Here is a 22,193-nt window from a genome sequence, read left to right on the forward strand (position 1 = left end):
GCATTAAGGGAGGCCTCTTAAAATATAGGCCAGCAGAGCAGATTTATGCAGTGTATAAACTCTATTTAGTATAAACTAAATGATTGTGTGCCATATAAAAGCTCTAACAAATACAAATTTTGTATTGAAGGTGCTTTTTTTTTCTACTGACGGGGGAAAGTTTCTCTGTGTTCGCCTTAAATCTGAGTTTAACTCGTGTACATACATCACAACTAGTTTGGAGGCCAGTTGTGGTCAAATATGCAACTTATGTAAGTGTTCTGAAAGTTGAAACCTCCGCTGCACATACACTGAGAGACTTTAGTGCAGAGGTGTACCCACTAGTTAAACTTTTCATTCATTCATTCATTCATTCATTCATTCATTTCCATAACTGCTTATCCTGTTGAGGGTTGTGAGGTTGCTAGAGCCTATCCCAGCTGACATTGGGCGAGAGGCGCAGTACACCCTGGACAGGTCGCCAGACTATCACAGGGCTGACACACAGAGACAGACAACCATTCACACTCACATTCACACCTACGGACAATTTAGAGTCACCAATTGACCTGCATGTTTTTGGACTGTGGGAGGAAGCTGGAGTGCCCTGAGAAAACCTACGCTGACACGGAAAGAACATGCAAACTCCACACAGAAGGGCTCCCCCAACCTGGGTTTGAACCAGGAATCCTCTTGCTTGCTTGCTTTTTAATTATGTAAAAATATTTCCTTTGATTATTATTTTGTTTAACATGATTAAAAAAAACTCAAAAGGGGTCAGAAAAAACACCTCTTTCTCTCTCACTGAGATATTCTGGATCTTGCCTCCACCCCACCCACCACTGCTGCTTACAGTAGGTTTCACTTTCTGTTTTCTCCACCCCTGCTTGCACTAGGTTGACTAGTGAAAGAGCAATGAACATTAAGATGGCAAACCAGGAAACTCTGGAGAGATTTAGCCATACATATTTGAGCCTTGGTAGGACCCAGACTCAGATGAGGAGCCTGTTGTGCACCAGAAGTTTATCTTGTTTGTTATCTTGTTAGCATATAGTCTAACTGGCAGTGTCTGACAAAGTGGTCATGAAACATTGGAAAAATAATATCTGCTATGATGGTGTTGTTCATAGGGAGTGGAGGGAAGCCCCAGGGTCCTGGTTACAGTAAAAAACTGCACACTCTACCATGTTTGCTGTCAAAACTTGATCTGTGTTTCCCCTAACAGACAGCGATTGGCTTTCGTAGTAGTGACATACCCAATCAGGCTTGTTCGGGTTATGTCTGAATCTCAGATTTTAGGAAACTGCGCAGAGATCACACCCTTCAGTAGAGGAATGTGAAAACACCTCTTTAGTGACAAACTTTGCACAGATGCAAGTCAGTTAAGTCAAGGTCTGACATTTTAGGGGACATAAACATAAAATGTGGAGGGGATCTTGAACCTTTTTGTCTAAAAAGACATCAAACACAAATTACTTTTCTGAAGCAGTGATACAAAGATATATTTTTCCTGTTTTGCTTTCTGTCTGGGTTAATAGATCAAAACAAATTGTCTTACTGGCATAGAAAAGTCAATTATGTCTGCATACTAAGGGCATTCTGGCTTTGTAAATCATGACAGTGTTGCGGTTATCACATTGTCATGCTCCCAGTCCCAGCTCCTTACAAATGTAAGATAACTGATCATACATTGTTGATGTTTGTCTTTATTAGCACTGTTGATAAACAAACACATCAGAACTCATAAAAGGTGAATTTGACTATGAGTAGTTCATGTACTGGACAGAGCTCTAGCAAGATTACATCTTGGTAGCCGTAGAGCCTGGAGGCATTAAAACAAATGAAATTTCAAACCTGATTTTTGCCATAATTTTGCCACCCTAATCCATGCCTGCTGCCTGTCCACTCCTCCTCTGTAACTGTGTATCATCTTCCCTGGGTCCCCCCTTTGTTGCAGATATAGTTTTACAAATTAACCATGTAGAGCTGTTGCTTTTCCACTGTTTTCCTTTTTTTTTTAAAATGTTTTTACTTGCTTGGTTTAACCTGCAAACATTTGCTTGCCTCCGAACCTGCTCTGCGACTCACTGTCCCACTGCATTCGTGTACTGCAACTTATATTCTGACTGCTAAGACGTAGCTGCAGCTTCACTGAATGAAATTAAATCTCTGAAAACAATCATTCATAAAGTCCATAAAATATACTATGACTTGATGGGCATGACTACTGCATAATACGTGCAATAGAAAGGATGTGGTACTGGAAAGAATCTGCTCCAAGTTCCTGGTATACATGGTACACAAAGGCCAAACGTGGCGTCGCCCTGCTCAGTCAGCCAATACATCTCCGACAGGAAGTTATTCTTTGTTGTTTCCCAAACAATCCGAGCCAAATTCCTTCCCAAAATGTCCTTGACGCAACAAACGGTGAGGGCTGGCAGTCGGGCTTTAGGAAACAGTATTCGATAGTGGGTGGGTGACCCTTGCTGTGCTCTCAATCATCATCCCTCCAGGTCCTGTGGTTATTTTGAAGTGTGGGATATTCATGGTCCAGGATGGGGCAATGGCTGCTCCCATCCTGCCTTTCAAAAGGGCGGAAGCAGGTTGTAAATGTAAGCTGCTCACACGCTGTGAGAAAGAGGGTTTATTTACTGTGCAAAAACCGTTCTGTGACATAATAGGCATCACAAAAACAATAACTCTTTGGGATTTATGAGTCCCAAAGGGCTTAAAAATAAACCTAAATCCAGTATTGCATTGAATTCTGAAGGTCAATCTAACTTGAGTAAGCCCTATGATTCACTAAGACGCAATTCCAGAGATATTCCAAAGAAACAAAACAGAAACAGAAACAAAAGTGCACGTACGCGCGCGCACACACACACACACACACACACACACACAGTAGGTAAACAACCTATGTGGTTACACAATTCTAACAAAACAAACTCATATGGAACATGTAGTTCCAGGTTCGTGTTATGTTATGATCATTGAGATAAAGTCTTAAGATGAGTGGATTACACCCACCGCCCGAGGTATCTCAAGATAGGAGAGCTAAAAATACCTCTTCCTGAAAACAGGATGAGATTTTTTTATTTTTTGCCAAACAATTATAACAACCCATTTTCAAAGGTAGGTGTTGGGATTTCCTGTAAGATCTGCTACTGGGACTTCCTTGTAAATGTGACCTTAAGGTTTCTTTTTCAAACCAACAGTGAAAATGAAAATTGTGTTACATTTTGAAAGACAAATTTGAGCCACAATTGAAAACACTATAAATATACTCAAAAAGCAGTGCACCACTGCAGATTTGCTTCTTTGAATAAATGATAAAGCAAGTGTAAATCTTTTGCTAATTTTTTGTGATGTTTGCATTGTTCCCACAAATCATAAATGTGTCTTTTCACTTTCAGTGGACAAAGCTCTGGTTAATGACACTCTCACAGTCCTTGCTGTTGGTACAGACATAGTGCCCTGGTCATTGTCTTAAGGCCTGTTTCTGAAGAAGTTCCTGGTACTATTTGCGGGGCAGGAACTACTACAGGAACGTCCTCTCGCTTGGCCCTCTCAACCGCCGTGTCTCCACTGAGAGAGCGGAGTAGGAGGAAGGTTCCTGTAAAGTTACCAGGCTCTGGATGTGATGTAATCGTTGCGCGACCATTTTGACCAGGGCGACGTAGTGGCGTAGGGACGCTGTTAGCTGTTAGCCGATAGCGGTGTCTGTAGTAACTCACTAAACTCACAAACAGGCCTGTGAAAAAAATATTTTTTCCAGCGGATGTCTTAGTTACAACATGATTGAGCTAACTGGAGTAGTTTCATGTTGTTTCCAACAACGGGAGGCTTTCAACAGATGACGTCCTGATGTTAGCTTTGCTGCTGCTGTTAGCTGTCCCTGTCAGCTGATGCTTTCTAGACATCGTGATTTCCCAAAACTGAATAAATACCACACATATCAATACAAAACTGCTTTGCTAGCTCAATCATGTTGTAACTAAGATATCCACCGGAAAAAATATGTTTTTCACGGACCGGTTATTGAGTTTGTTTACATGGCGGTGGAAGCTATGAACAAGCTAACCCTCGTCTGCTGAGTTTTAAAAATGCCGGCTATTTTGTTGCTTTCTGTTGACGTCACATTCCGCCTTGAGTATATCCAATCAGCACCAAGTAACCCCCAAGCCCCAGCCAGGAGTTTTTCGGGGCCGTTCTGAGTACCTACTCTGAGGCAGGGACTTGTTTAGCCCCTGTAAAAGTTCCGGAGCTCTGTCCTTCGGGGGTGGTTCCTGCGGTGGAGACACGCACCGACGGCCCCGGCCCCGGCCCCATAAATTTACCCCAAAGTTCCTGCGGTGGAAACGGGCCTTTAGTGACAGGGGCGTCACCAAAGGTCCTTCAAGATGAGGTGCTATCTAAAGCCAACCTGCAATCTTGCCCTGATCATTAAATTTGGTTCTAACTATATCAAAAATTTCATTATAAATTAACAGATTTAAAATGTGAAAACACCTTTTAATATATAAATGTATAATGCACTCTAAATGTTACATTTTGACAAGTTATTGGAATTTAAAGTTTTTACCTAGCTTAGCTGCTGCACACCAATTTGAAATGAAGCAACACACCAGAGTGCACAAAACTGGCAACTGCTATGGAAATAATAACTGTGTAAATAGAAAGCAAAGTGTGCCTTGTTTTGGAATTTTTTTTCCACGCAAATTAAGCTGTTCCTAGCAGAAATTTAACATCGCAGCTCAAAGAGCACCACTGTCAATCATTTGTGTTTTCCCACTTTGTACACTCACCAAGGGGTCTTTTTGAACTTTGAAGCCATTTGGCAACGTCTGGCAGTTATCTATTCAGATCCAAGCAAGCATAACAACAGTGTGGTAAAAGAGCTATCAAGTTATCACGTTATGAGCTGAGGTGAACTGTTTTAACTCTGTGAAAAGATGAAGTCAGGCTCCAGGTCAAATAGATAAGTGTAATTTAAAAACAAGTGTGCTGAGGATAAGATAACTGTAACAGGAAACATTGTTATCATGCGAGTGCATAAATCACTGACAGTCAGATATACATTTAAACACAGAAGGAAAAAACAAGCAATGCCACTATACTGCAGTCAAAAAAAAGGAAAAGACCATGAACCATGATTGATATACTGACTGTCTGAGAACAGTGAAGGATAGCTGTACACCACAGTGGTCTTGTCTCAACACTAAAGGCAATCTTAAAAAGGAAAAAACACAGGGGGAGACTGGGAATGATAACAAACACAACTCTAAACCTGTGGGTGAAAAGGTAACAGGAGGAGGTGGCTGCTCACAGCTATGAGTGGAGACAAACATTTATCAGGCCTGTGGTAACAGGAAAAAAGGTAAAGCCTTATGCAGTGACACAGCGAGGAAACCCAGGAGACGGATGATCCAAAAGCAAGAACAAAACATCCTCACAACTCGCTGCCTACTCAGGTGTCAAATACAGCCTTCAGCAAGAAACTTATAAATGGTTCACATAAAATGATACAGAGACAGTGGTATTCTGCACTATTTCTGAAAGAGACAAATGTGCACAGCAGTCTATTTTGGACAGTAAAGTTCAGTTTCATAGCAGTACAATGTACAGCAGCCATTGTTTCTGTTATTATGTTCAAATTCTAGAGATACAGAAACAAGACATGTTGTACCAATATCTTATCTTCATATGATAAACAGGATGCAGGTGTTACCACTGTGATGGCAGCAGCACAAAACTTATTGAGTTACTCTGGTCTTTATTTTTCCGGTTTTATAGCCTATTAACCCATATCCTTGTCCAAAACAAGTAAATAAAAATGTGACATTTATGAGAGTGCGTCAATTACTATTTGCATAACCCAAGTACTTTTTTAAATAATTGCAGATATGAAAGAGACCATCATACTGAGATAAATCTTGATAACAAAAACCTACAGTTTTCAGCTTTCACCACTGTCCAAACAAATAACCTAGTTCCTCTCCTGCATGGAGCATGCTGCAGCATCAATGATCTCTCAGGTTTAAGTTAGTGCGGCCAGGTTTCTTTCCAAATTAAGCACAACCGTGCCTTAAGACTCCTGGTCTGAATGATGTGGCCTGAGCCTGGGGGTCGGAGCCAGCGAATCAGCAGAGCAGCCATTTTCCACTCCATTAATAACATAATGAGGTGACCACGAAGTGCCTAATACGATCACTTAGAACCTTAATGTTTAAGGCACCCTGCAAAGACAGGGTCCAAAGAGCTACCCACAGCACACGTTCACTTATGCTAATGTCCCGTGGCACCTGCTGCTACCAAGAACTTAACCAAAATCTAACTGGTGTCTTGCACTGGAAAGAAATCACATGGCCTGATTTAGGCAGCCGTTTGTGTTAGATATGTATTAAAGGAGATCTTAAAGTGCCATACAGATGAAACCTTCAGCAACCTTCAACACTAACTCTTCAACTCTTACCAGTTGACTGCTGTGAATGAGGTTTACCATCTGTTTAGTATAGAAATGTTTAGGGTAATAGGCAGCATATGGTATTGGATGGGACAAGCACTGACTGTACTATATTGTAGGTTCACTTGGCACCCAGTCGTCTGCTACAGTTTGATAGGCATTACTGACATTATGATTACACAGACTGATGAAAAATATAATACTGGCCAAAGTTTGACATGCTGTCTCTTCTGTTATTTTTGGTGTGCACAGTGTGAGAACAATTAGCAGGAACATAGGAGAGTCTGAGGCGTCTAAGACGGAGACTACATGCGGTCATAACAAGTGTGGTTTGTTGTTAATACAGAGACAGCTCAGAGCTCGAGACAATAAGATTAAACGGCAAAGCATACTGAAAATCTGGTGTGAAATGACTGATGGAGTGAATTATCAGGCCAGTCTGCAAAAACAAGAAAAGCTCTTCTTGATTTGTCACAGTGGCACAGCTCTGTCTGTATCACCACCACCGCCAAGATTGAATATCTGATCGCTAAATGAAGGTTTTGGTCCTGGAAGTTTGTTTTCTGTTGTTTCATGACAACAGAGTCATTTGTACATTTGTATTGCAGACATGTAACAGCGCTGAAAACGGATCACACCAATCCTCTCCCACAGCATCACACATGTTGAGGTCTGATTTTGCACATCACTGTACAGGAAATTGTGGTGACTCAGCAGGGGCTTGGATCTCATCGCCCACAAGCCAATAAAAACAATCACTCCTTTGAAGTTCTCTGTGGTAACGTTGTTCTTGTATTGATCCTCATTTTAAGCACTCAGTAATCCCACGGTAGGCTATATCTTGGTGAGAGGCTGAAAACTAAGGAGAAACATGCAAAGGGGATTTGATCTTTTCACATGTATGGAGTGCTCTGATTGCAAGGTTTCAAACAGGTGTAAAGATAATCATTTTTCATTTCATTCTGATTTCATTTTTGTTGTTGGTGGTTTTTCTTGGTCACACTGGCAGCATGGCAATAGGGATAACACTGTCAGTTGGAATTCTATTGACAATCACAGTCTCCAGAGGATAAAGCCTACTGACTGATGAGCCAGCAGGCAATGATAGCACAGACGAAAACTTCACTTGGGCCTTGAGTGAGATGGTCCGCAGCTGAAATGCAATGCAACCAAGTCCGGTGGATGCTAACTGACTACAGACTAGGGCATTAACAGAAAAGTCAATTTGTCGACATGTCGATGTCAGTGGCACAAGTCGACACCCCCTGGAAGGAGTCGACAAGTCGTGTGTTTTTTCCCTCTCTCTCTCTCTCTTCCTCTCTCTGTGTGCTTGTGTACGGAATGCAATCGCTGCCTCTGATTGGCTTAAACTTTATCCTTGAAGTGAACATACTCGGGCGTACTATAAGTGGAGCGGACTCCGCGAGGAATGTCCACAGTCATTCGGGCTTTCATAGTCGAGCACAATTCCGCGTTGTAGTTTCCTGTAAAAATGTCCGTGAAAAATCCCAGCGATGCAAAAAATACATGCCCAGCAGTCACTGGTGCGTAGTGCGGAGTCCACGCGGTTGTAAAATCTGAGCTTTGCGCACGCAGGGCTTGCAGACGTCCGCTTTGAGTCTGCGAGGACCTCCGCAGAGTCCGTTCCACGTACATTCCGCCTGAGTATTTTCGGGCCTAGTCACACATCACATGTGTGGAGATACTTCAATTTCCTTCGCCGTGTCAATGTGATGACATCATCAAATGACTTTATTGACAGATAAGCTGACCGATCAAAGTTGACGTTTATTGACTGTATATTTGACCTGGAAAAAATCAAATCGTTAATACTTTACTGGAATTCGTATAGTGTCACCATCTTGGATTTTTGGAGCCAGAAGTGACAATATTTGACAAAAGGGTGGAGCTGTGGAGGAACGAGGGGTGGATCTGACTCGTAGATTGTAGTGTGCCTCGCAGACAACCTGTCACTCAAGCGGCTACGCCCTTGGAAAATGGGTGTTACATAAAAAATTCACCCCTTGTACAGTTGTCATGAACGTTGAAATTAGCTATAGAGATTTAAACTGTATTTGTACCAGGCTGTAAATGTTTACTGCTGCTGTAAAGTTTAGCATTTTAACATAGGTGTCTATGGGGAGTGAGTCGCTTTTGGAGGCAGCCTCAAGTGGCCATTCAAGGAACTGCAGTTTTTGGTACTTTATTTGTTAGCCTTAGAGGTTACCACCTCTAATTGTCCTATCAGCACAACTGATCCACTGGAAATAGTTATCACCAGCAATAGTTACCATCAGCCGTCAAAATCTTAAATATTTTGAGTGTCTTTCTAACATGATTTAAACTCTTATGCCTTCTCAAAACAAGTCATAACCAGTGCTGCTATAGGCCATGCTCGCCACATACTATAGCTTTGCACACACACTCAATGAATGTATTGAATACATCTGCCTACATGATCCACAAAAAGACCTCAGAAGACTTGAATAGAGAAACCTTCAATCCCAGTAAACATACCCATCTGCTGTATATCCACTCACTTTATTCATGTGGCTGAAAAGATGAGTCATGGATGAGATACAATATTAAATGTGCATCGTGCGCAACTAGAAACGGCTTACTGTTAAACATTCCTTTTTTAAAATAAGCCTCCCTGTTGATGTTCATTGAGAAAGCTTCACCAGCTGGTCAGGGAATAACAGGGAACCTGACAATACACAACATGAGTCATCAGCTGTGGTTAATATACAACTGTTTAAAACGTGGTAAAAAAAATAATAAATAAAGACAACATTAAAATTGAAACAAACATTCTGACTCAATTGGTAATAATCAGCACACTCAATTCAAGGTGATTATCGCAGATGAATACTGCAGTGTTACTGAACATTAATTTTTAATCACTCACACAAGTGTCACTGCAATAACAAAAACAACTTCAACAACATTTCTACCATGGCCTCTGTGGCATTATATTCCAGGATCCATTCATAACTGCTCTGTACTTAAGACTGCCTCAACTACAACCACTGACCAAGCCAGTTGCTAGGAGCTGCAGGAAAAAAAGGACCATAATCTTTCTTTGAGTAAAAGGCTGTTTCTCTGAGAGCAGAGACAAAGACAGCTTGTTCCCCGCAGGTTTCATTTACATCTCACAGTACTGACGTCCACCTGTTCCACCTTAATATTATGTGAACACCCACTCGAATGAAACGGAGCGCACTCTCCATTCAGTGACCAAGCAACAGTGTAGCAGCAGCCACTGTTGCTTGGTCAATATCTGTTTCAAAACACAACAAGATTAAACCGCGGTGAAACTAACAGTATTCAATCCAGCGCAGAACACACACCACATCCCCGCCGTTCTCCATAAAACAGATGGCAGCATGTATGCATTTTCTTACCGTGTAAAGCCCAATCCTGCACAAGGCAAGGGAGAGCTGCATGTGCTCCGACATTGTGCTCAGCAGCAAGCGTAACCCCCGGCAACAAACAAGCCAAGCCTCTGGAGTAAATGAATGGATGGAGGAGGATCAGGAGTAGCTGAGCACAACATTGCCAGGTCAACAACATGAGTCCAGCCCTTTAATGTCTCACTGTCAGCAGCCCATGTCCACAAGCCATTTCTTTTTTATATCGCAGCTTTACAGAGGGGTTTTGTAAGCGTGCAGATGAGCATGATTGAAGGTTTTCTTGTGCGTATTCCCCGTATTCATTCATAGAAAGATAAAACACTATTGCCACAAGGATCAGCGGACAGACACAAGCTTGAGATTAGTTTGGATCTTTCTCTCCACAGAGATTAAGGGCTCAGTGACAACTAGGGATCCAGAATGAGACAACAAATTGGATTAGTCACCATTACCCACCCACACACTATGCCCATACTGTACATACAGCTTCATGGAGAACGAAAAACACTGCTTTCTATGCATGGAGGAGGATGAAGGATCGACCACTGGAGCTTACAGCAGTCATGGGGATTTCAATAACTGTTGTGGGTCGCTTTGTCGGAAGTCTGTCTGTTCAGAGAGAACTGTGAGTCATGTTAAAATACCTTGTTATGGTCAGCCGTGTAGTAATAGTAGCTGCCACCGCCTGCTTATAAACTGTGGTAATAAGATAGAGTACTCAACTGTAATGCATTAATGCTATGTGACAACAAACAACACCAGCAACATGTTGCTGAAGAATGCAAACATCATATTACCGTGTGCAACATAGAATTAAATTTCAAATATGCCTATAGAGTGGTGCAGGAATAGGTCCTTAAATCCAGAAATGAAATAGCATTTTAGCACGTCAGAATCCCTTGTCTCAAAGTGAATGTTTTTTTAATAGGCTTTTGGTTGGATGTCTGAAATAAAGTCTGCAGTTAACACAAGCTTCAGAAATGTTTAAGTTTCATCCTATGACATAAAATGTGCCAGTAAATACCCCCACTACAGAGTATCATGACACCGGACACGGCTTTACAGACTCATTGCCATGTTGATGTTGAAGTCATGTGACCGTGGTGTCGTTCAATTATAGCATAACGTTAGCTTTTTACTTCTGGCAATTGCATTTAGGCTTCAAAACTCATGGTGTCCATTTGTGAGGACTATCTTGCTGAGCAAAATATGTAAATATTATAAGTGTTTGTTTGCCACAGAGCTTATTTTCTGCAATAATCCAAAATCCAATGGAAAAATCACACTGGCACACTTGAGAGGGAGAGCGAAACAGGAGCTCAGCAACAGGCATCTGTTTGTAGTGACAGCGCTGCCAAACGAACTCAACCAAATGAGATACTGTCTGATGATGTCACGTCTATCCTATCTAGGCAGGACGGTTATGTCGTAAAGGCACATTTCACAATTTCAACTGCTACAACCTGTGGGGTAAAATCAGGACCAGAATTTTTGTCACTTCTCTTTTCTTTCTCAAGAATAGAATATCTGTATTGTCACTGTATATGTCCAATGAACGCAACTTAGTAGATGGAAAAATAAACCTTTCCACATCTCAAGTCAAGTCATACACAGCACAGTTTGTACAGTAGATATCCTCTTCTGTAACGCAACACTCATGTAACAGGGCACTATAAGTAGGTGGGTCAGTAATATATACTTTCCTGTAAACGTCTTGAGTCAGTGATAAAGCTCTGATTACCAAACTGCATTTGTTTATGGCTTTTAAAGACCCACCCATCCCACCACTCTTCAAATAAAGCAGAATAATAAACCAATGGCAACAAAGCCCTCGGCCTATCCATGTCCTTCATATTTGTTTTTCTAGTAAGGAAAAGCAATGAGAGTGGTTATGGCCCAAGAGAAAATATAGGAAATGAAATGCAATAAAAAAAAAACATGAAAATAGTTCACTAATGCCCCTTCAGAGCAATGGTCCATCATCTTATTTGTACGCCAATATAAAATGAACTTAAAGTGCTCGAGCATTATGAAACAACGATAAATATTCCCTCGTCTTCAACATCAACACTGATGTTGCTCTGGCTCAAGATGCTGACTCATTAGCACTCTCCACAGACACAAGGGAATCACTGCAATGAGCTAGCCAGCAGGCACGAAACACTGGCTGACACGCTGCTGGCAGGTTAAAGTCAGGGAAGGGGTTTCAGGAATGCTGCTGAGCTCAGGGAGGTATTTCACATTACAGCTGGAGGCTATGCATTTTAAATAACAGGCCTGGTTTAAGGAACACTGGCCATCTTGAGCAAACTTTAGGTAAATATCAATTCACATCCACTCAAACTGAGCCCTGAGTAAACCTGCTCTCACAGATGGATTAAGTAAATGATTAGCCTAATATCCACATATAAAAGTACATACATTGTTGAAATATTTTGTGAGACTGTTAGTGCTCTTATCTGCATACAATAGGTCGTTTTTGTTTGCCCCTGGGAAAAAGCTTGGCGGAAACATCGCCAGTGAGGTGTGGAACACGGTCACACAGGGGACAAAACTGTGTGGAAAAGTAACACCAGACTTGGATCCCATAGGCTAACCGGCTGTATTCATGTGCTGCCAAGAGCCTCCCATCAGCTCTCTTTCCTCTGTGCTATGGTGGTGAGAAGTCAGTCTGCTATAGCCTGCTGTGTGCCCTTGGACAGGAGATCTGCTCTGAAATACAGCTGGTCAGACAAAAACACATGCAGGCTTCTAAGATCATTTATTTTCATGGAGGTGTGATCTTAGTGCCGACTGGATAAACCAAATGGTTTAGGCGCATACCACATAACTGCAGCGTGCCCAGTTCAGCTTCAGTTAAGGACCTTAATTGCATGTCGTGCCCCTTTCTCTCTCAGGAAACTGCCTCAGTACTGCCTGCTATCAAATACAGCAAAAAATTTCAATGTTCTTTTTTTAAATGCAGCATACTGTGCTGCTAATATTCTGTGGAACAACACAAACATCCTTTCAACAGCTCATGTATGCTAGTGGTATCAAGCACTAAAGTGCTTTCAGCCTGAGGAGATCTCACATTTCAAGTTATGCTTCTTCGATGAAACTCATAATTTTTTGCTTACTTATGTTGGGAATGCGAATTCTTCACTGCCTAACTGCAGATTAAGGCAGATTTAATGCTTGGCTTGATGCTGCACAAATTTATACTGGAAAAAAAATGATGAAGAGCACACACTATAATTTTAACGTTCTAAAACTTTCAACACTGTTTAATATTGGAATTGTGCGTGAGGTCTCATGAAAACCTCACATAATCAGGCAACATATATTAATTCTGCCCAAATAAGAACTTGCAAAGAGACACTTACATATTTTTATATAAATACGAATTAAATTTATAGGTAGGTAACAATTTATCACGGATGCATAAAGAGAACTGGAGACAGCATTGAAGACAGGGCCACGTTCATTCCTATGGAAGTTGCTCTATGGGGCATGAAGCTAAAAACATCCAACTGCTGGGCATTGCTTTGTCGCTGTTTGGCCCATAGAGCAAGCGCAATGGAGACTTTCACCGGCCACTTCCAATTTAGCACAGGGATAAAAGAATTCAATCATGCAACTCTTATAGACTTTGCAAACATTACGTTATCAGACCGAATGGATCAAAGTCTGACAGGGTTGTAATGCTCAAAAAAATGTATCGACTGATTTACAGACATCTCTTCCACCATGCAAGTCCATGGGAAAAACTCTTTTCGGGCCACCTTGCATCAAATGATGGTCCACTGTTTGGTCACTACAAAAACTGATCTCACAGCCTGTGGACTTCCTGGGGGCCTGCAACTTAAAGATAATGCTGTTTGTTTGTCACATGATGGGGGTGACTACACAACACCTATGTAAACAAGTATTGTCAACTTCCTTGTGACCTCATTGGATTTTAATCACAAGGGTTTAACAATATAGCCAAATCAGGTCACATTAAATAAAGGTTTAATGTGGTTTCAAGCTACAAACAGCAACTACACAAAAAGGAAATAAGGGTCAAACCAAACAGGTGGCAGCTAGCTTGGGTGAAACTAGCTGTAAACAGGTGTTTGAACCTTCATTGTGCCTGACAAAACTATTAATAGTAGTGACAGCTGAATAACCTGCTGTCTAAAATGTTTTGTTTTTCAGAAATAGGCAAAGAGTACACACGCCTGTCCACCAAAAAATGTAATTATTAACCAGCTAGCAACGTGCCCATCATGTATACTTTTTCCAAAAAGAGCTGCAATTATAATTCAATTGCTAGGTGTGGCCACAGCAAAATGTGTCTAAGTTATATATCACAAGGAAAAAGCTTTTGCTAGTAGCCTGCATTTCCCATGGCACTTGTGTTATTCATTCATTTGCATGTCTAGAGAATGAAAGATGAATATCAAATGAGTTATTGTTTTTGACATCATTCCAATTTAAATATATATGTGCCAAGTGTTTAGCAACAAAAATGCATTGAAGTCAATTAAAACCAAATGCTCAGTGCAACTGCTGAATTGAAACCAAAAGGCAGTGATATAGTTGGATAAATAAAGAGCCATTCTTAGTTACAAAACTTTCTCATTAAAGTTTTTAAGTGACCCCTCTTTGCTCCTTTTACCTAAATTCCCCTCCTGTTTATTCTTTCTGAACATGAGCCAGATGAGGAGAGGTGTGGGCCGGCCTAGCGGAAGAGGCCCTCTTCACTTATCTGTCACACCCATCATTACCATATGGTCTGAGGTCAGTGCCTGGTGTTTGCTGTCATTGAATCTTTGGCATAATCTTAATTCCACAAAACCCATGCTGGTCGATCTACACCAGACAAAATTGATTCACATTATAAGAGAATTTGCTGCTGCATATCTGGCTTCCTTTAGGGCAGAGCAACAAAAATGACCTGAATATCAGTCCATGCAGGGGTTTAGTCACTCATGTGTAGCAGAAATAAGTATCTCGTAATCTCCTCAAGAAAGGCAAATGTTGTGTAAGATTGAAGAAATGACCTAACGGCTGTGAATTTGCCTCCAGCAAATACTGTGTACAAATAATGCAATATAAAAGCCGTAGTATAAATGTGACCATGCAAGCATAACAGTGAAAAAGCCCCTGTTTACAGAACAAGTGTCTGCTGCAGTAAAACCTGAGGAGAATGTTCTGGTATGTTTTTTAAATATTAACAATAAAGCCAATAATTGCGCTCTCTCTGATGTCACTTGCAACACATTCAGTGTGTCCTGTCTGGTAAAGTCTGCAGCAACTTAGGGTCCAAAAGTCGGCCACACGGTGCACTTGTAATTTGGTAAGGCTGTGTCATGGCAACAGCTAGCACCAAATTCCTCTGTCAGTGCTGCCGTTTTGTGTGGTCTTTTTTAACACTACGCTGACCATGCAGGAGTACAGTCCTTCAGCATGCTCCAGCTCCCCGTTGAAACAGAATCCACCACAAGCCAGATCACTTCTACTGTCATAGCTTGAACCATAGTTATTACCCAGAAATGTGCAATAATTGTGCACTTCCATTCCTATTTATCTCAAATTCCCTTTTAGCTCTAACCCGATCTAAAACCTGACCTAACAGCATGACCAGCACTTAAGTTGAGCAACTTCTATCGAGGATTTTGTGACAAGTTTCTATTGATTTATAGGAAAGAGAAAGACGTAGTTTTGGCTTCGGTTTTGTGCCAGGTCTCCAGTGTTGCACAGCAGGAGAGGAGGCCCTGCGCCTATCGAGTGCCTGACCTCAGAGGACAGCCAAGCACTTGGCTCCAACAGTCCACAGAGTTACAGCTGTGCTTTCCACAGGAAAAATTGTTTGTCACAGAAAATCTTTAATCCTCAACCAAGTAAGCTGCATATTTTTTTTCCTGGGCAACGTTAGTAGTTGAGGCTTATTGCACTTTGCCATGAGAGAAAGAGGAGAGCTGAGGGTGAAATCAATTTCTATCCTTAGATGTCACGAGTATGCTCCCTTTGACAACAGTCCCTCCTGTGTTTACCTTTGGTACCAACAATTTTCCATTAACATGTCACTGAAGTTACAGAATAACTCGTGTAAACTTTGGATGAGCCACTTTGGTCCCCTTTTGTTTCTGGCGAGATTTGTAACTTGGAGGCTGGAAGTCATACCAAGCTGGACATTAATCAGCTTGCATTAACTATAACTGTTGTGGTGCCAGTTGCCAGATAGGACATTGTAATCTTGACTCAAGAAAGATATCAATGAAGCAGAAGTTCAAACTATGAATGAGCCACTTTGGTCTTCTTTTGTTCCTGGCAAGATTTGTAACTCCAGGGCCAGAAGCCACAGACAAGCTGGACATTAATCAGGTTGCATTTACTATAACTGCTGCGGTGCCAGTTGCCAGACAGGACATTATAATCTTGACTTGAGAGAAAGATCTCAATGAAGCAGAAGTTCAAAGTTCCTTTTAGGTCTCACATCTTGGGAGGCCCACTATAAACAAACTGATAACACTGGGTGGGCAAGTTCCTCTGCATTTCACACTGCCCCTCTTGTGAGATGACAGCACAGTGTCTGCTTTATAAATTCCCAGAGCAAGCCTTCAGTTGCAGCTTCCTCTCTATTGTTGCACTTTTTCAGCTGCACCCATCCCACCCATAACAATGTGGGCAAAGGCCCTGAAACCATAATCTCCCCGCCGGGCTGGAGCTGACACAGTGGCTTGGACTGCAATAATTATTTTGGTTGCAGAAATATGCAGGGGACTAATATCTCAAACCAGTGAAGACTGTGTCTCACTTTAGCCTCCTCCAACACACAATGCAGCTTTGTCCTCAGCAGTAACAGTGAGTTGTGTGGACAGTAACAGCCACATGACACAGACTGAGTGTTACAGACACAAACAAGTTAGCTAAGAGGACTTTAAGGGTGTAGCTAGTTAACGTGCTTCACATGTAAACAGATGAGAGTCTGGGTCAACCTGTTAGACATTATTCACACAACACTGAAAGGCAAAAGCTACAGGCTAGACCTGACAGCACAAAACAATAACAGGTACATGTTATAGTTGAGGGACACACACCTGGGAGTCTCCACTGTCTGATTAGGGGGCTCAACTGGCAAGAAACCAAACGGTTGTGTCAGTGTTTGACTGAAATACGCCACACCACAGCATTTTGATTCATTTACTCACCAGATAATCCATGTACTATCGCTGACCAGTCACAGCAGCACGAACTGGATTTGTAGTAATCCCGTTTTTGCCTCAATGAGTCCAAAATGTAATGGGTTTGACCACACGTCGCTTTGTATTCCCCGCCTTTCGACAGCCACAGCAAAATAAAAACCAGCCTTTGGTGGCTTTAAAAGCAACGATTCTCGCCGTCTTCGCTGCTGCTGAGACAACTTCCGGCACGGAGGCGGTTGGGTTTGCTCGCGACGCCGAGGGCTGCGGGGTTTGGGTGCTTTTTCTGGCCAAATAGCCCCTCGTCCGCCGGCTGACTTCCAGTTTTATCACACAATATCAGTTGAGTGTTTGGTTGAGGAAACTAGCGAAGCCTACAAAGCGACGTCACGCACGTCGTCTGCGCACGTAGCGTGGTCACGTGACCAAACACATGGTGGCTATTTTCATTTTGAGGGGGAACCGCTGATAAAAGGGTCTTTGTCGAGACAAAGTTTTCTGCCTTTTAAGTAGGTATCCCCAAACAACACACACATACAGTTTTATTTATACTTTAGAAGTAGTTCATGGGTCTAATGTAGTCATTATGAGTACGACTATTTATAGTAATAACCGTAATCTCTGACATTTTGCCCAATAGAGGAGAGGACTTTGTCACTTCCCCTTGAAAGTGTTGTAACACCAATGTGCACATCTACAGGGATGAATCATAAACATTGCAGGGCTGTGGCTCTGTAATTCCCAAAGAGGAAGGCAGACTTTCCAGTAAACTGGCAGCATCTGTAATATTTATATAGGCCCATATTTTCTCAATGTAGACGTTTATTAACATGTATAACTTTAGCACCAATAGCCCATATGTGTAGGCCTAATATATTCTATAGTAATGATCTATATTTGTAGAGTACTTTTCACAAATACAATTAAATTCAAAGTGCTTTACATCAAGTTGTATAAAACAACTTGGTGGGTCTAGATCCAAAAGTGGGTCACAGGTCCATTCTGAATGAACCGCAAGCGACTCCCAAATGTGTCAAGTTTGTAAAAAGACACTTTATTTTTTTGTACAGCATTTCCAGCATGGTGCTTTTAATTTTGACGTGTCATTTCTTGCTGTAGATTGAGTGACTAATGGATAGCTACTGGACAGACCCAGCAAACTAGCTCAGCGATATGGCCAAATGCAAGTATAACCCTTAATGTATTACACTATGTGGAACTTGAACTAGTGACCAAGGAGAAATCTGGACCCCGGGGTTGGACGAGTTGGGAACCACTGGTAAAACATTTAGGGTGCATTCACATCAGGATAGTCCAGGGGACTTGATTTGATTGAGTAGGGAATGCAGAAAAATTTCACACCTTCATTTGGTTCGGTTCACTTTCACACTGCACTTTTTAAAACGGACCAAACAGCCTGGATAACGTCACGCAGTTACAACAGCTGCTCATTTGGGGGCAGTATTACCCAAAACAACCACTGGCCAGGAAGAAAAAAAGCATGAGGATGAAGAAAACCCAGTTCATTGATTGTCCAGGACCGAAAACGGAAATCCATCCCCTTCAGCCGGCTTGGTCACCACAAAAACACCGAACACCAAAATGCACTGCGCTCTACATCACTTCCTCTCTTTGGTTAACTTCCTCTCTTTGGTTCGCTGGATAGTCAGTTTGCATTTCCCACTGTAAGTGAACTGCACCAGGGTTCACTCGCAAGTGAACCAAGACCCACAGTTTTCAAGTAGACCAGGGTTTGCTCGTTTGGTCTGCACCAGAGTTCGAATGAACCAAATGAACCAAAGCATCCGTGGAAGCAGATAAGGGTTTGTTTAAAGTGGACCAAATAGCACCAGTGTGAATTTGCCTTAGACAAACAAATTAAAAGGCAGCAAGCACAAATGTTAAAGGTACAGTGTTTAGGAATAAGTGGCATCTACTGGTGAGGTTGCAGGACTGAAACTTCTCCCGTGTGCCAAGCACGTAGCTAACACAAAAATCCAAATGGCAATTAGTGTTTGGTTTGTCCATTCTGGGCCATTGTAGAACAACATGGCAGACTCTGTGGGAGAGCCCCTGCTGTGTATTCAACAATTCTTATTTTCATATGATTATAAACTAATGAAAACATAGTCATGAGTTTTATATAACCTACCATTTCTGCCAGTAGATGCCTCTAAATCCTACAAACTAGACTTTTAAAATGTGATTAAACAGGGTAGAACAAAACCCTGTTGCTCCAACCTGCACAGAGGGAGCCCTTCTGTGCAGAGTTTGCATGTTCTCCCCGTGTCAGCACAGGTTTTCTCCGGGTACTCCGGCTTCCTCCCACAGTCCAAAGACATGCAGGTTAACTGGTGACTCTAAATTAGCTGTAGGTGTAAATGTGAATGGTTGTCTGTCTCTATGTGTCAGTCCTGTGATAGTCTGGCGACCTGTCCAGAGTGTACCCTGCCTCTTGTCCAGTGTCCGCTGGGATTGGGTCCAGCCCCCCGTGACCCGTAACAGGATAAGCAGTTATGGAAAATAAAAGAAAATGACTGAAAGGTAGGACACAATCATTTAAAAAATCTAATTAAAAAAATAAACTTTCAGTAACATTAAATAAAGGAAGGCTGTTTAAAAGTAACACCAAAAAAGCTGTCATAAAGTTGTTCCCTAAAATTATTTGCAAGTCATTACAATATAATGTCATCATCTTAGCAGAAATAATTTGTAATACTTTGATGTCCAGTTATCCCAAAATGTATTTCACCACTAGATGGCTCTGTATTGAACCATTTTGAACAAGTAAACCAAACACCAAACTAAAGACTTTGATGTTGCGACTGTACATTCATGCTGTTGCAGTTTTCCCACAGTATCATCAAGCTTGAAGCAGCATAAAATACAGAAGCCTCTGGTGCAACACATTACACAATACATAATGAATGAAAAGGGATGACACAGTAAGTGAAACCAAAGTTCAAAGTCATAGACTGGTTCTTCTGAAGCACGTAGACCTGACACACAGACAGAAAACAGTGGATAAAGGGAAGGATGTGAGTTTGTCAGATGAATAAAAAACCTTGTGATGTGTAAATAAATGTGTAAGTGAAGGTGTCAGAGCAGCACTTGCGTCATCTTACATTTGATGCTTGTGTATTTCCAAGTGTTGTGCTGTTTTTTCTTTCAAAAGAACCACATGAAAGCAATCCAACTTCAACTGAAGAGGTATGACAGTTTTACTAACTCTATGGCACCCTTCAAGCCAATGGCAATCTGATTTGCATTACTCACATTAACAGTCTGCACTGAAACCCCTCCTTGGAGTTGGAAAGCAATCACACCAGATAGGAGCAAATTAACAGGATAAAAATTAGCCTGAATTATCTATTGGGAAGCAAACACGGAGCTCTGACAAAGCAATTATGTTATATCATCCTGATTAGAGGAGCAGTATAAATCACACGTCTGCTAATGTGATGCAAGCTGCATACTGAAGTAATTCCTCTTCCCTGGAGACCACACTCCTTTTCAATATTTCATGAGCTATGCTATAAAGGAAATCTCCCCGAACATAGTCAAGTGGAAAGTGAACTGGATGCTCTCTGCACAGGTAAGGAGGGTGTTGACACAAGACACAGAGACTTCTACTTTAAGATACCCAACATTCAAGCATGTGGAAATTGAATATGGTGCTGTTGTCTTCTTTGAGCTCTCTGTGAAAAGTGAGAGCAGAGACCTCTGGTGGCCTCCAGTAAACTGCTGTGGTGGTTGAGTAAAGCAGTGGTTTACATCACATTCATTTGGAAGAGACATTTTCTTTTCCCATTCACACACATCACAAGCTATTTGGAATTCATTGTCAAGGACTGCTTCAGGACACTCTGACAAATGAACAGAAGGAGCCAGAAACCTAATATTAATGACCAATCTGCTGTACCACCTGCGCTACAGGTGCACCCATGATTTACATGAGAATAAGGACATACATTGGCATATCATAGAGTATCATTCCATTACATTTAATGCAATGTCAGTGCTAATTTCAGGTAAAAAATGCGACAGCAATAAGGTCAGAAGCTTAAACACTTGCAGCTTAAAACTTAAAAACATTATATTAAATTAAATTATATTAAATCAAATTAAATTAAATGAATTAAATTGAATTAGATTAAATTAAATTATATTATTATTTTCCAAACACCAGAAAAAAAAAAATAAAATAGAATAAACTGGGGCATCAGTGACTTAGTGGATAGAGCAGGCGCCCCATGTACAAGGCCGCAGCGGCCCCGCTTCGACTCCAACCTGTGGCCCTTTGCTGCATGTCATTACCCCTCTCTCTCTCTCCCCTTCACACTCAACTGTCCTATCTATAAAGGCAAAAATGCCCAAAACAAATATCTAAAAAAAATAAATAAATAAAATAAAATGTATTAGTGGGTTTCTAACCTAAATGCACTCATAGAACATTGGAGAAGAAAATGAATATTTTATTATGTTATTTTTTTTTGTGTCCAATCCAATGGGGATAATTTGAATGCAGAAACCACCTAATAGTAAAAAGGACATTTTTTTCAACACACAAAAAAAACTTGGTTATTTATTTATCATGGTTAACTTATATGAATGAATAAATCAATCAATCAGGCAAACTTTGTATTATTTGTATAGCACTTTTCATACCTAGCGATGTAACACAAAGCAAAAAACTGGAATTGGAACTCATTAAAAATAGCAAACACCATAACTATTAAAAATCTGTGATGAGGAAACACCAGAGGTAAAATTAACATATAAAAATAAATTTTAAAAGAAATAAATGAAGAGTAGAAACAAAATAAAATAAAGAGCTAATAAAAAAAAATAGTAAAATATTCAAAATATAGAAAAGGAAAGAGTACTATAGAATAAAACCGGATATATTAAGAGTAAAAAATAAAGTGATGCTTATACTTTGTATTTATATATTGTATTGTCATCACTACTCACAATATCCTCAATTTCTTATGTATCTCCAGAAAACAATATGTTGAAACTCATTCTTCTCCTTCAAGGCGGCCACATGTTGGTGTCAGGCCCTTTATGCAGCAAGAAATGAGACATATAGTGGCGGCAGAAAGACCAGAACACCCCTAAAGACAATAATTACTGTCATTACTGCTCAAAATATCTTAATGAAAG

The 22,193-nt window shown here is 41.0% G+C and overlaps 1 protein-coding gene across 2 annotated transcripts in view; it reads right to left on the minus strand.

Moving 5' to 3' along the window:
• arl15a (ADP-ribosylation factor-like 15a) overlaps positions 1-17,409 on the minus strand; it is a 127,823-nt gene extending 110,414 nt beyond the window's left edge. Inside the window, exon 1 of one of the 2 annotated variants that reach the window (XM_049578049.1) lies at positions 17,037-17,409. In XM_049578049.1, coding sequence (XP_049434006.1) covers positions 17,037-17,048 — 12 coding nt within the window. In that variant the 5' untranslated portion in view covers positions 17,049-17,409. Of the gene's footprint in view, positions 1-9,849; positions 9,983-17,036 lie in introns of those variants that run through there. The other variant, XM_049578048.1, reaches the window with a different exon arrangement.
• Positions 17,410-22,193: the final 4,784 nt, after the last annotated feature.

The sequence above is a fragment of the Epinephelus fuscoguttatus genome, linkage group LG6 (assembly GCF_011397635.1).
Source record: "Epinephelus fuscoguttatus linkage group LG6, E.fuscoguttatus.final_Chr_v1".
NCBI lineage: Eukaryota > Metazoa > Chordata > Actinopteri > Perciformes > Serranidae > Epinephelus > Epinephelus fuscoguttatus.